This window comes from Salmo salar, chromosome ssa22 (genome assembly GCF_905237065.1).
Source record: "Salmo salar chromosome ssa22, Ssal_v3.1, whole genome shotgun sequence".
NCBI classification, from domain to species: domain Eukaryota; kingdom Metazoa; phylum Chordata; class Actinopteri; order Salmoniformes; family Salmonidae; genus Salmo; species Salmo salar.
Genome location: NC_059463.1, coordinates 6,721,140 through 6,737,154, shown reverse-complemented (window position 1 = coordinate 6,737,154; position 16,015 = coordinate 6,721,140). Strand labels below are relative to the sequence as shown.

At 41.8% G+C, this 16,015-nt stretch overlaps 1 protein-coding gene across 2 annotated transcripts in view; it reads left to right on the top strand.

The window, feature by feature from the left end:
- LOC106582685 (copine-5) overlaps positions 1 to 16,015 on the top strand; it is a 197,002-nt gene that overhangs the window by 127,883 nt on the left and 53,104 nt on the right. For both annotated transcript variants that reach the window (XM_014165982.2, XM_014165981.2), the window contains 2 exons: positions 12,179 to 12,282; positions 14,230 to 14,334. In XM_014165982.2, coding sequence (XP_014021457.1) covers positions 12,179 to 12,282; positions 14,230 to 14,334 — 209 coding nt within the window. The remainder of the gene's footprint in view (positions 1 to 12,178; positions 12,283 to 14,229; positions 14,335 to 16,015) is intronic.

Below are 16,015 nucleotides of genomic sequence, written 5' to 3'. Positions count from 1 at the left end.
AGCAATCTTTAAGTCATACCACAGATCCTCAATTGGATTGAGGTCTCGGCTTTGACTATGCCATTCCAAGACATTTAAATGTTTCCCCTTAAACCACTCGAGCGTTGCTTTAGCAGTATGCTTAGGGTCATTGTCCTGCTGGAAGGTGAACCTCTGTCCCAGTCTCAAATCTCTGGAAGACTGAAACAGGTTTCCCTCAAGAATTTCCCTGTATTTAGCGCCATCCATCAATCCTTAAATTCTGACCAGTTTCCCAGTCCCTGCCGATGAAAAACATTCCCACAGCATGATGCTGCCACCACCATGCTTCACTGTGGGGATAGTATTCTTGGGGTGATGAAAGGTGTTGGGTTTGCGCCAGACATAGCGTTTTCCTTGATGGCCAAAAAGCTCAATTTTTGTCTCACCTGACCAGAGTACCTTCTTCCATATATTTGGGGAGTCTCCCACATGCCTTTATTTTTTTCTTTAAGCAATTGCTTTTTTCTGGCCACTTTTCTGTAAAGCCCAGCTCTGTGGAGTGTATGGCTTAAAGTGGTCCTATGGCCAGATACTCCAATCTCCAATGTGGAGCTTTGCAGCTCCTTCAGGGTTATCTTTGGTCTCTTTGTTGCCTCTCTGATTAATGCCCTCCTTGCCTGGTCTGTGAGTTTTGGTGGGCGGCCCTCTCTTGGCAGGTTTGTTGTGGTGCCATATTCTTTAAAAAAATGTATCACGGATTTAATGGTGCTCTGTGGGATGTTCATAGTTTTGGATATTTTTTTATAACCCAACTCTGATCTGTACTTCTCCACAACTTTGACCCTGACCTGTTTGGAGAGCTCATTGGTCTTCATGGTGCCACTTGCTTGGTGGTGCCCCTTGCTTAGTGGTGTTGCAGACTCGGGTCTTTCAGAACAGGTGTATATATACACTGAGATCATGTGACAGATCATGTGACACTTAAATAAAGTCCACTTGTGCTCAATCTAACTAATTATGTGACTTCTGAAGGTAATTGGTGGCTCCAGATCTTATTTAGGGGCTTCATAGCAAAGGGGGTGAATACATATGCACACACCACTTTTCCATTTTTTATTTTTTATAATTTTAAAGTTATAAAGTTATTTTTTGAATTTCACTTCACCAATTTGGATTATTGTGTGCATGGCCATTACATGAAATCCAAATAAATATCAATTTAAATTACAGGTTGTAATGCAACAAAATAGGAAAAACGCAAAAGGGGATGAATATTTTTTCAAGGCACTGTACGTGTCATGGAAGTGTCACAGCTCCTTAATGAGGCTGCAACAGCCATAGAGATCCTACTAAATTACTAGAGGGCTATGGCATAAACCCTAAAAGTTCCAGAATGGGCAGAAAATGACAGAAACTGTTTTGTGGTCAGGGATAAATCCAACCCGGTGCTGCCAACTCTCACACATTGGCCGTGAGACACACACATTTGACCATCTTGTCACACTCTCAATGCATACCTCATATCTCACACATTGAAAAGTACTGCTTTTATTTTTCTAATTAGTCCATTGTATTGTCTGCGCATTCTTTTCAACTGTGCTCCAAATCGTTTTGAAGTTCGAGCGTCTGCGCCTACAATTGTACATCACATGCAGAGCCTCTATCATTGTCGTGTCTTGCCACAGCACTGTTTTTTGTACAATGTTGGCAACAAAATTAGGTTGATGTTACTCCCGTCCCTATTGCAGAATGCAGCCTTTTGACAGCATGTACTAAAGTCGATTTAATCCACACTTGCATTAGTCCCCTTGTTTGTTGATTGGCATTTAGGCTGTGACAATGAAAAGCCAGCAGACAGACCTACAGTATGTTTTAGCAGGGAAGTTTGGTAGGGTGACTTGATTTGTAACTATTAAAATAATTTTGTCAAACATTGTAAACCCAAAATTGTACGTTTTATTCTAGAAAATAATTGAGTTAGGGTGTGAGGGCAGATTTATGGCATCTTGTCTTCAAGAGATTTTTATTATCTATTTACTTTATTTAGCCTGATCAGAGGAACAACTCTCATTCTTAACAATGGGCTAAAATATAGGGTAGTTACTGTGCTTGGCAGCAAGAAAACTACTGTTATTCACCACACTTATTTTATTATTACACTTCTTCCCAATTTTGCCCATGTAATCACATATTTGAAATCTGACATGCCTCCTTGTGTCTTTTGAAAATGAGTTATACGAGGCGACGTATTTTTGCAGTGATTCATGGAATGTTTTAAATAAGTCATAGAAATAAGCAATGGACATGAAATGCTCCAGGAATCAAAAATACATTGTGATTTTACTATTGTGCACATGCTAGGCAGAGATGGTAGGGGGACTCAACTCATAAACGCATCATATTTTTTCCTATGTAGAGTAAGATCATGGCCAGGATCTTCAACTAGTAGGAATAAACCACCTGAATACTGATATTCATTCCATTTTTCTTCAAGGTTGGGTGATTTATGTGAAATTAGCCCTGTTTTAAATTTGCGACATTGCCCAAATTACAAAATGTTTGTGTCCTTACCTTGAAAGCAGTCTATGGACAAGGAGACTGCGATCTATGAATTAGTTACCGACTGCCCTCAACCATTAATATTAAAAGATCCTGTGCAGAGCCTTGCTTTAGTGATAACACAACAAGGCTCAATCCCTGCTTCCAACCTTCCACTGTTTCTAGCATTTCCCTGTCTCCCGATCTCATTACTATCTGAATAAAGTGTCAAACCACCTAAAAAAATATTTAAAATATTAGCATACTTTAAATGTAATGCCCCCCCAAAAATCTCAAAGTAACAAAGTCATCAAATTTTGAGTGTTCATTTAATGTAAGGCATCGTGAATACACCTGTCCTGTGTTTTATTTATTTATTATCATAAAAAAAAATGTTTTACCCTGGCCTAAGCCATGTCAAAACACGTAGAATTGCAAGAAATTAGCTTTAAAAAAGTAAAATAGTCCTGGGGGGGGGGGACGTCAAGTCCAGCAGTTGTGTCATGGAATGAAATTCACATAGAAAATCTCACTCCAAACATTCTTCAAAAGTTGGCAGCCCTGAAAACCAGTCTAATAGGCCTCTCTCTCATTTACAGGTTGGAACATCTGTTTTTTGGGAAAGTAAGGGAATTTTTTTTCAATAGAAATGGCGCAAACCAAGAGCAAGTCCTGTTGTAGCGTACCTCTTTGTTCAAATTCGGCTCGCACTTTGAAGTCAACCCGGGATGGGCTGGCCTTGGTTGGCTAGCTCACATTGTGTTTCCACTGTCTCCAGAATATAGAAATTATTTCATTTTGCTAGCTAGCCAATGTGGCTATAAAAACAGCTTTAGCTTAGTTTCGAAGAAAGACCTTTTGTTTATGTTTTACTGGAGAATTACTTTTTATGTACCAGTAGCAAATATTTGTATAACTGGCTCCTTGTTCTATTTGTTGCCTGTAATGTGAAGCAGCTGCCATGACTGCAGCAACGAAAAAACGGAAAAGGTTATTCCCAGAAAGTCCCCTGCAATTTGTCTAAATCCTATCATAAACTGATTTCAGCCAGTGTATGTATGTCTGGGGATTGACTGCATTGTTTGAATGTGATGTTGGTAATCATTCCTCTAAAACGTCTAGCTAGCTAGCTAACAAACGTACAGTGCAGATAATCTTCAAATTCATTGTTTTACACAATATCTTAATCACAGCACTGGCAAACCATGGTTGACCAACTCCTTTACCAAAATGGCTGACCTTTTATACCATCATACAGTAGATATGGCAAAGATGTCAATGGAAAGCAGACTCTGGGGGATTGCAGAAGGATGCGGGATTGGCGCACATTCAACAAATCTGATCTGTGGATATTCGTCAAATACGTCATGCCTTACAGTACCAGTCAAAAGTTTGGACACACCTACTCATTCACGGGTTTTTCTTAATTTTTTACTATTTTCTACATTGTAGAATAATAGTGAAGACATCAAAACTATGAAATAACACATATGGAATCATGTAGTAACCAAAAAAGTGTTAAACAAATTAAACTATATTTTATATTTGAGATTCTTAAAAGTAGCCTTGATGACAGCTTTGCACACTCTTGGCATTCTCTCAACCAGCTTCATGAGGAATGCTTTTCCAATAGTCTTGAAGGAGTTCCCACATATGCTGAGTTGAGCACTTGTTGGCTGCTTTTCCTTCCCTATGTGGTCCAACGCAACCCAAACCATCTCAATTGGGTTGAGGTGAGGTGATTGTGGAGGCCAGGTCATCTGATGCAGCAATCCATCTCATTGGTCAAATAGCCCTTACACAGCCTGGAGGTGTGTTTTGGGTCATTGTCCTGTTGAAAACAAATGATAGTCCCACTAAGGGCAAACCAGATGTTTTTTGGGGTTTACTACATGATTCCATATGTGTTGTTTCATAGTTTTGATATCTTCACTATTATTATAATATGCAGAAAATAGTAAAAATAAAGAAAAACCCTTGAATGAGTAGGTGTGTCCAAACTTTTGACCAACCTTAGTGATATCATTCCCATTTGGAACAATGTTAAACTAAGGCGCTAATGCTATCCTGACATTGATCCAAATGGGAGTGCTGTTGCGCTAACACTGACCAACACTAGCACTAGTTTAAACATTGTTCCCAATGAGAATGCAAAGGCGCTAATGCTAGTCTGAGTTAGTAGCCGGACATTGCTAGTTCTCAGTGCTCCCTCCACCAAAGAATGGTACCTGTATTCAACAATCTAAGATGGTGTCTCTGTTGCCCTGAGTGACCTTCCAAATTCCCTTTTCAACTGTATTACTGCTGATCTGAAAAAACAAAGCACTATGAACAAAAATAAGCAGTATAGTGGGTATGGAGATGACAGAGGAGCTAGAGGGAGTGGTGACCATGTTAAGTCAAACCATAGAAGTAGAATGTATAGACAATGTGAAAATCCGTTCTCTTATATTTATTTTAGAATGGACTGAGTCGATTTTAATCGCTCCATAGGGAAGATACAGACTCCGTCCCAAATGGCACCCTATTCTGTAGATAATGCATAAAACATCTTATGTACATTTTCCCCTTTTTCCATTAACATGTCCTTACATTTAAAGCAGTTGCACAAAGCATAATAAGGTAAAATGTATCCTTAAATTAAGTGAAAAGGTAATGGTGCCCATGAGGTCCCTTGAGTGCTTAATTCAGTATGAATATCAATCTAAACAGCATTTCTGTGGTGGTGAATGTTGCTTTCCTCTGCCCTGTTTACAGAAGTAAAACATGTACCACTTACATAGTTAAATAATGGAAGATGCACAATAATGGCTTCAAAGCTATTTGGCTTGCTAGCTAGCTACTCTGTGTAATCTAGTTTGTCGAGCTAGAAAGGATTAGAAACAAGTTGAGAAAAAAGTAACTAAAAGAAAAGTGTTTTATTATCATCTGAAACAATTCACTTCTCCTGTCTTGAATATAGAAGTTCTATTTTGCGGTCTCCCAGAATAAATGCGATCTCTTTGACGAGGCGTTCAATGTTGCCAACTATTCCTCAGTCAGCATCGCTATTGGCGCCTTGATTTGTTGCTAGAAGTCGCTAGATGACGTTTTGCCATTGCCATGACAATGTCACACCACCAATTTGTCTTGCTGCGGCACAGCTGCAGTACCCGTCATAGCGTTTTTGTCCCATCTCCCACCCCCTCCACTCATGCTGTGACATTGCTGTGACTTCGCTGTGACTTCTGTTGCAGACAGCTTTTCCCACGCTCGTTCGCGGCAGAATTCAGTGGGAAAAGTCGCTAAATGCTATCAGAAACATACAAACCCTTGGTGTCAAAACTCCCCAAAGGCAGCCTGAGAAGTAGCGGAATTTGTCACTAGGTTCTTTTACAGTATGTACAGTAAACATATACAGTACAGTAAGTACAGTTTTCCTTATCTAAATGTTGCAGAGAATGTCCTCTTTCAGATGCTCTTTTCCCAGGGTTGATAAAAGATAGAGCCAAATGTTTGATGCATGTAAATAGTCACAAATCCTCCAGATCGTCGGTGTCCGAAGTCGTAAATCATAATTTGTCAAAATCAGTTTTAGCTCAACTTCAGATCAGTGTTGCTCAGCCTCTGATCAGCATGGTTGCCCCATTCCTGTGCAGCAAGGGTAACCGATGTGAAATGGCTAGTTAGTTAGCGGTGGTGCGCGCTAATAGCGTTTCAATCGGGTGACGTCACTCGCTCTGAGACCTGAAGTAGTTGTTCCCCTTACTGTGCAAGGGCCACGGATTTTGTGGCGCGATGGGTAACGATGCTTCGTGGGGTGTCAGTTGTTGATGTGTACAGAGGGTCCCTGGTTCAAGCCCAGGTTGGGGTGAGGAGAGGGACGGAAGCTATACTGTTACACAAGCATCTTGTTTCTTGACCCAGAACATCATGAATGTCACTAATTTATTTGTATAAATGTTTTGTTGACGTGTTTTACAAGTTTGAGACCCATACCTAGGAGAATAGATGAATGGTAGAAACATTCCGTTAAATAGTATTTTAGTGATTTCAAACGTCGGGCCACCGTGGAGAGGAGTGTGTTTGTACTCACTGAACACAGCCTGCAGTCTAAGTTTGACTGGGAGTGATAATGAGACAGGACCTAGGACAGACACACACACAAACCATGCACAGCGACACACACACGTTCTCCCTCTCCCTCTCACCCAAACACAAACCATCACACTCACACAAAGCAGATCTGCTTCAACATTAAAAAGCCATTAGCAGCCTCAGGCCCTCCAACAACAACAGGAGAGGTGTTTATCTTCCTGATGCCCACTGCCTTGGCTGTCTGCTGGCACTTCAGCTCTTTAGATAACAAAGCTATTAAATCTGTACTCCCATGGTAAGATTAGCCAGCTACAAACTCTGCCCGGGCTGATTTATAAGGAGCTCGTACAGAATAATGGCTCTTTTTTTTTTTGCACTGTGTCCCAAATGGCACACTATTCCCTACATAGTGCACCACTTTTGACCGGTGCCCATTGGGTGCACTGTGCACTGTTTAGGGAATAGGGTGCCATTTGGGACTCAGGCCATAGCTTCTTCAGAGTGTCTGAAGCAAACAAACATAATGGTCCCCAGAGAGAGAGACAAAGTTAGACAGACAACAACAGTAATTTAGAATAACGCTTGAATTATTCAAGTCTTACTGCTAATTTACATTCTTAAAACCTCTCTGGGGTATGTGGGACGCTAGCGTCCGATTTCAAAAAGGCTTTACGGCGAAAGCATAACATTAGATTATGTTAGGACAGCGCCGAGACAAGAAAAACCACACATCCATTTTCCAAGCAAGGAGAGGCGTCACAAAAACCAGAAATACAGCTAAAATGAATCACTAACCTTTGATGATCTTCATCAGATGGCACTCATAGGACTTCATGTTACACAATACATGTATGTTTTGCTCGATAAAGTTCATATTTATATCCAAAAACCCCATTTTACATTGGCGTGTAATGTTCAGAAATGTTTTGCCTCCCAAAACTTCCGGTGAATGAGCACATCAATTTACAGAAATACTCATCATAAACGTTGATAAAATATTCAACTCTTATTCAAAGAATTATAGATACACTTCTCCTTAATGCAACCGCTGTGTCAGATTTCAAAAAAGCTTTACAGCGAAAGCAAACTTTGAAATAATCTGAGTACGGCGCTCAGTCACAAAACCAAACCCGCCATTTTGTGGAGTCAACAAAACTCAGAAATAGCATTATAAATATTGACTTACCTTTGATGAGCTTCATCGGAATGCACTCCCAGGAATCCCAGTTCCACAATAAATGTTCATTTGTTTCGATAAAGTCCATCCTTTATGTCCAAATACCTCCTTTTTGTTTGCGCATTCAGTCGAGTAATCCAAATCCACTGTGCTCGCGCAGTTAGTTCAGACGAATAGTCCAAAAAGTTATATTACAGTTTGTAGAAACATGTCAAATGATGTATAGAATCAATCTTTAGGATGTTTTTATCATAAATCTTCCATAATATTCCAACCGGACGATTCCTTTGTCTTCAAAAAAGAAAAGGAACACAGCTAACTCTTACGGTAGCGCTCACCACTGAGCTCATGTCATTTTCTCAGTCATCTGATTCCAATGACTCTTATTCTCTCCCCATTCACAGTAGAAGCATGAAACAACGTTCTAAAGACTGTTGACATCTAGTGGAAGCCGTAGGAAGTGTAAAATGACCCCATTGACACTGTATGCTGGATAGGGAATCACTTGAAAAACTACAAACCTCAGATTTCCGCACTTCCTGGTTGGATTTTTTCTCGGGTTTTTGCCTGCCATATGAGTTCTGTTATACTCACAGACATGATTCAAACAGTTTTAGAAACTTCAGAGTGTTTTCTATCCAAATCTACTAATACTATGCGTATCCTAGCTTCTGGGACTGAGTAGCAGGCAGTTTACTCTGGGCACCTTCTTCATCCGGACGTCAAAATGCTGCCCCCTACCCCGATGAAGTTAAAGGAGAAGTTAGCTTTTTTACAACCAATTCTGTATTTTGGATGTAAATGGCATGATTTATAGAAGTGTCCAGACATAATTTTTCTTGTAATTTCACTTGTTCTTGAGAAACTTACCCCAACCAGCGATACACTTCCTCATCCTCGTTCTGTACCCAAATACACAATTTTAGAACTGGAAACGCTCTCATTGTAGTGATGCAGGTCTTTAGATGTTGTACACATGAAATGGTGTGATTCCAAACTTTATCCACAATGTTATATCCCATTTTGTGCAACTCGAGTGCAACTTCCCTATCCAGCTGTTCCATTCTCCGTGTAGCCTGCTGCTAGAATGGACAGATGTTTAGCTCGAGTTGCAACAAAATGGAATATACAGTGCCTTCAGAAAGGATTCAGACCCGTTGACTTTTTCCACATTTTGTTATGTTAAACCCTTATTCTAAAATGGATTACATTAGTTTTTTCCCTCATCAATCTACACACAATACCCCATAATGACGAACCGAAAACAAGTTTTTAAATGCAGTCCCTTTGCTATGAGACTCGAAATTGAGCTCAGGTGCATCCTGTTTCTATTGATCATCCTTGAGACGTTTCTACAACTTGATTGGCGTCCACCTGTGGTAAATTCAATTGTTTGGAAATGATTTGGAATGGCACACACTTGTCTATATTAGGTCCCACAGTTGACAGTGCATGTCAGAGCAAAAACCAAGCCATGAGGTCAAAGGAATTGTCCGTAGATCTCCAAGACAGGATTGTGTCGAGTCACAGATCTGGGGAAGGGTACCAAAAAATGTCTGCAGCATTGAAGGTCCCCAAGAACACAGTGGCCTGTCATTCTTAAATGGAAGAAGTTTGGAACCACAAGTCTTTTCCTAGTGCTGGCTGCCTGGCCAAACTGAGCAATCTGGGAGAAGGGCCTTGGTCTGTGAGGTGACCAAGAACCCGATGGTCACTCTGACAGAGCTATAGAGTTCCTCTGTGGAGATGGGAGCACCTTCCAGAAGGACAACCATCTCTGCAGCACTCCACCAATCAGGCCTTTATGGTAGAGTGGCCAGACGGAAGCCACTCCTCAGTAAAAGGCACATGACAGCCTGCTTGGAGTTTGCTAAAAGCACCTAAATACACTCAGACCTTGAGAAACAAGATTCTCTGGTCTGATGAAACCAAGATTGAACTCTTTGGCCTGAATACCAAGCGTCACGTCTGGAGAAAACCTGGCGCCATCCCTACGGTGGTGGCAGCATCATGCTGTGGGGATGTTTTTCAGCTGCAGGGACTGGGAGACTAGCCAGGATCAAGGCGAAGATGAATGGAGCAAAGTACAAAGAGATCCTTGATGACAACCTGCTCCAGAGCGCTCAGGACCTCGGACTGGGGCGACGGTTCACCTTCCAACAGGACAATGACCAACACAGCCAAGACAATGCAGGAGTGGCTTCGGGACAAGTCTCAATGTCCTTGAGTGGCCCAGCCAGAGCCCGAACTTGAACCCGATCGAACATCTCTGGAGAGACCTGAAAATAGCTGTGCAGCGACACTCCACATCAAACCTGACAGACCTTGAGAGGATCTGCAGAGAAGAATGGGAGAAACTCCCCAAATACAGGCGTGCCAAGCTTGTAGCATCATACCCAAGAAGACTCAAGGCTGTAATCGCTGCCAAAGGTGCTTCAACAAAGTACTGAGTAAAGGGTCTGAATGCTTATGTAAATGTGATATTTTTGGGGGGGGTTTTGTTATTCAATTTCTAAAAAGCTGTTTTTGCTTCGTCATTATGGGGTATTGTTTGTAGATTGAATGGAACTAACAATTTTAGAATAAGGCTAATGTAACAATGTGGAACAAGTCACGGAGTCTAAATACCTTCCGAATGCACTGTAACGTTGCAGATAAAGTTCAGAATGAACATCTAAAGACCCTACATCACTATACTGTGAGAGCTTTGCAATTTCTATTTGGTGTTTTTATCCGCACCCCCTGTACTGCAGAATGAGCAATGAGGAAGTGTATCACGAGTGGGGAAAGTTTCTCTAAAATAAAGATTTGGTTGTATAAAAGTAAACTTCTCCTTAAATGGATTGTCATTGTCTTGGAATGTTTTAGCTAATAACTTTTCGGTGATATAGTAATTGAATTTGTAATTAACAGATAGGTCTACATCAGCGACGATGGAAGAGCAGGAGAGAGAGTGCTATGGCAGCGGAGGCTATTTGTCTGACCATCATTAGTGATGGTCAACGATCAGGCACAGTGTCTGAGAGGACGTTAGTGGGACTGTCTGATCTGAGGAGTTTTACTCCTCTGGTTCGACTGGGGATTACTGACTGGTTGGAGAGCATGCCCCGCCCCCCCCCCACACAACCATCAGAGATTGACCTAGGCACCAGGGAGTTAGAGGTTGTAACATCATCTCGTCTGCATCCCAAATGGCACCCTATTCCTGTGCACTATGTAGGGAATAGGGTGCCTTCTGGGACACAGTCCTTCTCTGGAACATGGTGATGAGTAGGGTTGGTGTGTAGTGCATCATTACTGTAGAATTTATGTGGCTCTGTTTCTCCCAAGAGCTCCCGGTGTACCCCTAATGAGCTCTCATATTCATCCTACTGCAAGAGATGAAACACAAGCACACGTGTGCTCTCGCACACGGACACACGCACACACATAGACGCACACAAACACACACACTGAGATGGAGGTGGCTTGGTTGTAATTGTGGCAGTAGTGGTGAATTGATTAGAATGCAAAATGCATTTTGCCTTTTATTTGACACAAACAGATGAGTGACTACAACAAACAGGGAAAAGAAGCACAAACAACAATATTAATCAACTTAATCATTAAGTTGAGATATTTTCTTTCTTGCTCTCTATTCATTCTCTCTCTCTCTTTCTGCCCCCTCTCTCTCTCTCTCTCTCGCTCTCTCTCTCTCTCTCGCTCTCTCTCTCTCTCTCTCTCTCTCTCTCTCTCTCTCTTTCTGCCCTCTCTCTCTCTTTCTGCCCCTCTCTCTCTCTTTCTGCCCTCTCTCTCTCTCTCTCTCTCTCTCTCTCTCTCTCTCTCTCTCTCTCTCTCTCTCTCTCTCTCTCTCTCTCTCTCTCTCTCTCTCTCTCTCGCTCTCTCTCTCTCTCTCTCTCTCTCTCTCTCTCTTTCTGCCCTCTCTCTCTCTTTCTGCCCTCTCTCTCTCTTTCTGCCCTCTCTCTCTCTCTCTTTCTGCCCTCTCTCTCTCTCGCTCTCTCTTTCTGCCCTCTCTCTCGCTCTCTCTTTCTGCCCTCTCTCTCTCTCTCTCTCTTTCTCTTTCTGCCCTCTCTTTCTCTTTCTGCCCTCTCTCTCTCTCTCTTTCTCTTTCTGCCCTCTCTTTCTGCCCTCTCTCTTTCTGCCCTCTCTCTCTCTCTCTCTCTCTTTCTCTTTCTGCCCTCTCTTTCTCTTTCTGCCCTCTCTCTCTCTCTTTCTCTTTCTGCCCTCTCTTTCTGCCCTCTCTCTCTTTCTGCCCTCTCTCTCTCTCTTTCTGCCCTCTCTCTCTCTCTCTCTCACTTTCTGCCTTCTCTCTCTCTCTCTTTCTGCCCTCTCGCTCTCTCTCTCTCTCTTTCTGCCCTCTCTCTCTCTCTCTCTCTTTCTGCCCCCCCTCTCTCTCTCTCTCTCTCTCTCTCCGCACCCCCAAAGGACAGTGCAACGATGCAGTTCTGTGCCAACAAACTGGACAAGAAGGACTTCTTTGGCAAGTCAGATCCTTTCATGGTGTTCTACAGGAGCAACGAAGACGGAACGTAAGGCTCTGTGTTCTGTGATTCTGTATCCTGATCCTGTTAAAGGGATAGTTCACCCGAATTACAAAATTACATATTAGTTTCCTTACTTATCCCCAGTCTATAAACAAGGTATGACAGCAACCCAAGCTTTGGTTATGGTACCTATGTTAGCATTTTCACGCTTCATGTCCAAATCATCCAAAATATCAAAAAACAAATGTGTAACTCAATGATGTTACTTATAGAAAATGTGGATATGAAACGCAAAAATGCTAATAGGTTACCATTGACTTTACCAGTACCTTGTCCATAGACTGCTTAAAGGGTAAGGAAACCAATATGTAATTGTGTAATTTCAGTGAACTATCCCTTTAACATTGAGGGGGGTATTAATAAAAATCACCTAATAGCAGGAACCACACCACCTAGTGGTCATAACCTGGTAATATGGACATAAAGGATGGGACATAAACATGACTTTAATGACACAATTCTCTGAACACTGTTTTCTTTCTTTTTTTTTTACCAAATTCACTGAGAATACATTACATAGGATGAAGAAACAATACTCCGAGCCGCAGCGCCATACTACTTGTCAGACATAGAGATCTGATACTGTATACTCTTTGTTGGGTTGGGAGTGGGGTGGGGTCTGGGAGGTCTGTGGGAGGCTTTTGACAATTTCTTTGGATTCCTCATGTCTTACTCATTATTAGAAAAGCATTTGTTAGGTACTATATTTCTTGAATATTCTATGAATCCTATAAATTAAAAGTCCATTAGCTTAATTTCTCAGAAATCTAATTATATTCCAACAAAATAATGTTGCAGGAATGCTAATCTTATCCGTTTCTAAACTATTTCAGAACAATGGTGGGTGCCATGTCTTGCTAAAATGACCCCATTACCAATTACACTGGTTTCCTGTATCGCTACAGTGTGACAAATTATGCAGTGGAGAATTGCTGCGGTGGAGAATGCAATTAGAGAGAACACACAGAAGGCGAACAGGTCTTTGTATAAATAAATTAAACACACACCAGCAGGACTGAGCCAAACCCACCAGGGACTATACAGCACCTCCCCATTCCTTAACAGGCTTCCAGCGTGTGTGTACGTGTGTGTGTGTGTGTGTGTGCATGAGCCATACCCAGAGAGAATGCGCTATGCAACACCTCCCAATCCCCTAACAGGCTACCAGAGTGCACTCTGTTGTCCCAGAGGCCCTTGCAGCGAGCAATGTCAGACCATTTAAGGGCTGCTGGTTTAGAGAGCCTGCACTTCTTAGCCCTTATCTTCATTCAGGCATTTCTTAAAGTGACAAGAGGGGATAGTGGCCAGCACAGATGTGCTAAAAGTGTCTGTGTAGGAGAGAGGAGAGGGACAAATTAGTGTGCGGCACGGCACACACACAAACACACATATAAATGAGCACTTGGCGGATGCTGCTAAATGGACCATGCTGTTCTAATGGCCGAAGGACCGAAGGCAACGAGGCAAGATTAAGTAAATCCCACAGCTCAGGATAAAAGAGGGAACACACAATATTGTGCAAATCTAGATCTGCTCAAGCAGAATTGTGGTGGGTGGACATACTGGGTTGGTGTGCGGTCCCCATTAGGTAAGGCACTCAAGTATCAAAACAATATGCAAATTGTATCACACCTGTGTGAGGGAGGAGAGAGTCATTGTAAAAGTGAAGGCCAAAACACACCTTTGTTTGGACAGCGATGTCAGTAAACAAAGATTATACACTGATGCTATCATGAAGTTGCTGTTTTCAACACTATGAATTGTCTGTCTTTTAACCGGATATATTCTGTCCTTGTCTGTGTCTCTCTTCACTTACCTTTCTCTTCCCCTCTGGTCTTCTCTTCTTTCCTGTCTCCTTTCTTTACTCCTGCCCAACTCTCTCTATTTTCTCTCTTCTCTCTCCTCTCTCTACCCCCTCACTCTCTCCTGCAGGTTTACTATCTGCCATAAGACAGAGGTGGTGAAAAATACGTTGAATCCAGTTTGGCAGTCATTCACCATTGCAGTCAGAGCACTCTGCAATGGGGACTTTGACAGGTATAGAACTCACCTCTTTCACTCCCTCTCTCATCCCCTCTTACACCCTCACACTCTCTCATCCCACTGATCCTTCTCGCCCTCACTCTTCTTCACTGCCAGGCCATCTAGGCCTTCATACAGTATGTACTGAACATGGTGGGAATACATCAGCTCACGATCATTGTTTTATTCCGAATGATTTGTAATCGTGGAAGTGGCCTCACTCATGCTTACAGAAAGCTATGCACCTTTACGTCTCTTCTGCACTCTATTGCTAGCGATTTGGCTGGAAAATGCTAAAAGAATCACAGAATATAATAAAATCAAAAAGGAGTGCATGGTGTTTCAGGGGTCAGATTCTTATTTAGTAGGTTTATAGGCCTAAATGGTTTTTACCAAAGCAACAAAAATATGACATGCTGAAAAAAGGACTGTTTGATTTCCTCCAAATCATTGATAATTTAGTAACATTGTCACTTTTATTAATCTAGATATACTGAACTACAAATGTATTGGGGATCATGGGACGGACTATGATGGAGTCACGGCACGTGTGTACGGCGAGGTATAATGTGTAGGCTTAGTTTTCCACCTGTACCTTTAGATCTAGCCAGCGTGGACTTCGATAACATTTCCATAGACAAGCCACTGTAGGCTATAATATTACTGTCGCCTACTTTTTTCAAATCTGATCTAGCAACTGAATTAGACTATTCTTCACATTACAAAAAAAGTTTCTAAAGCACTCAGCAGCTCAATAACTCTATCCTCCACAGCACTGTCCAGAATGAACGGTGCGTGGTGGGGATGGTCATCCGATACTGCTTCCAGCTCAGACTAAAATGGGCATTGGGTTTTCCCGTTGCCACTCCTGCTATTTCAGTCCTTGGCCTTTCTGCACAATGTTTATGTATATTTGATTTTGCACTGGCATTGAACATGGGAACGGCAGAGCATTTTTTTTTCTCTCATTCGGGATGATATTCTATCTCTTCATAAATATATTTATTTCTATATGCGTCATCTAATGTCGATTGGACTTAGGCATCCAACCACAATGCCACCAGGCACTTGGTTTCTAATGAAGACCATGATCTTAATTCTGGAGCAATTGTAGAGGTATCTTTGTCCATAATTACCTCAACTGTCCAGTGTGATTTCTTTTTAGAGGGTCACCAAATGCTTTTGGGAACGGGCAGAAAAAGTTAACGTCGATCCATGGAGGCAAAAAGAACAATGTCGGAGTGTAATTCGATAAGGGAAAAGCTGCGAAATGGAGAGTTGAAAGTAAAGAGTAAAAGTCCTTTTTGGGAAAGATTTGGTGAAGCGTTAAAAGAGGATGATAGCAGTATTAGGCACTATACACATCCGACAGCCACAAGACATGAACTTCAAGTAGGCTCATGGCACGTTGTTCCCTTGACGTGCCATGAGCCTACTTGAAGTTCATGTCTTGTGACTGTCGGATGTGTATAGTGCCTAATACTGCTATCATCCTCTTTTAACGTAGCCAATTGTTCAGATGGGTTAAATGGAAACTGAAATCTGGACACTGACTGTAGGTCTATAACCTCTCACAGCCTTAATATTAACTCCTGCAGAATGAAGCATTTCCTTGCAGTAAAATTATACACCAAATGTCGACAACATGTGAAATAGACGTTTTTTTTGGTTTGTTTTGTCAATGTTTTGTAAGAGC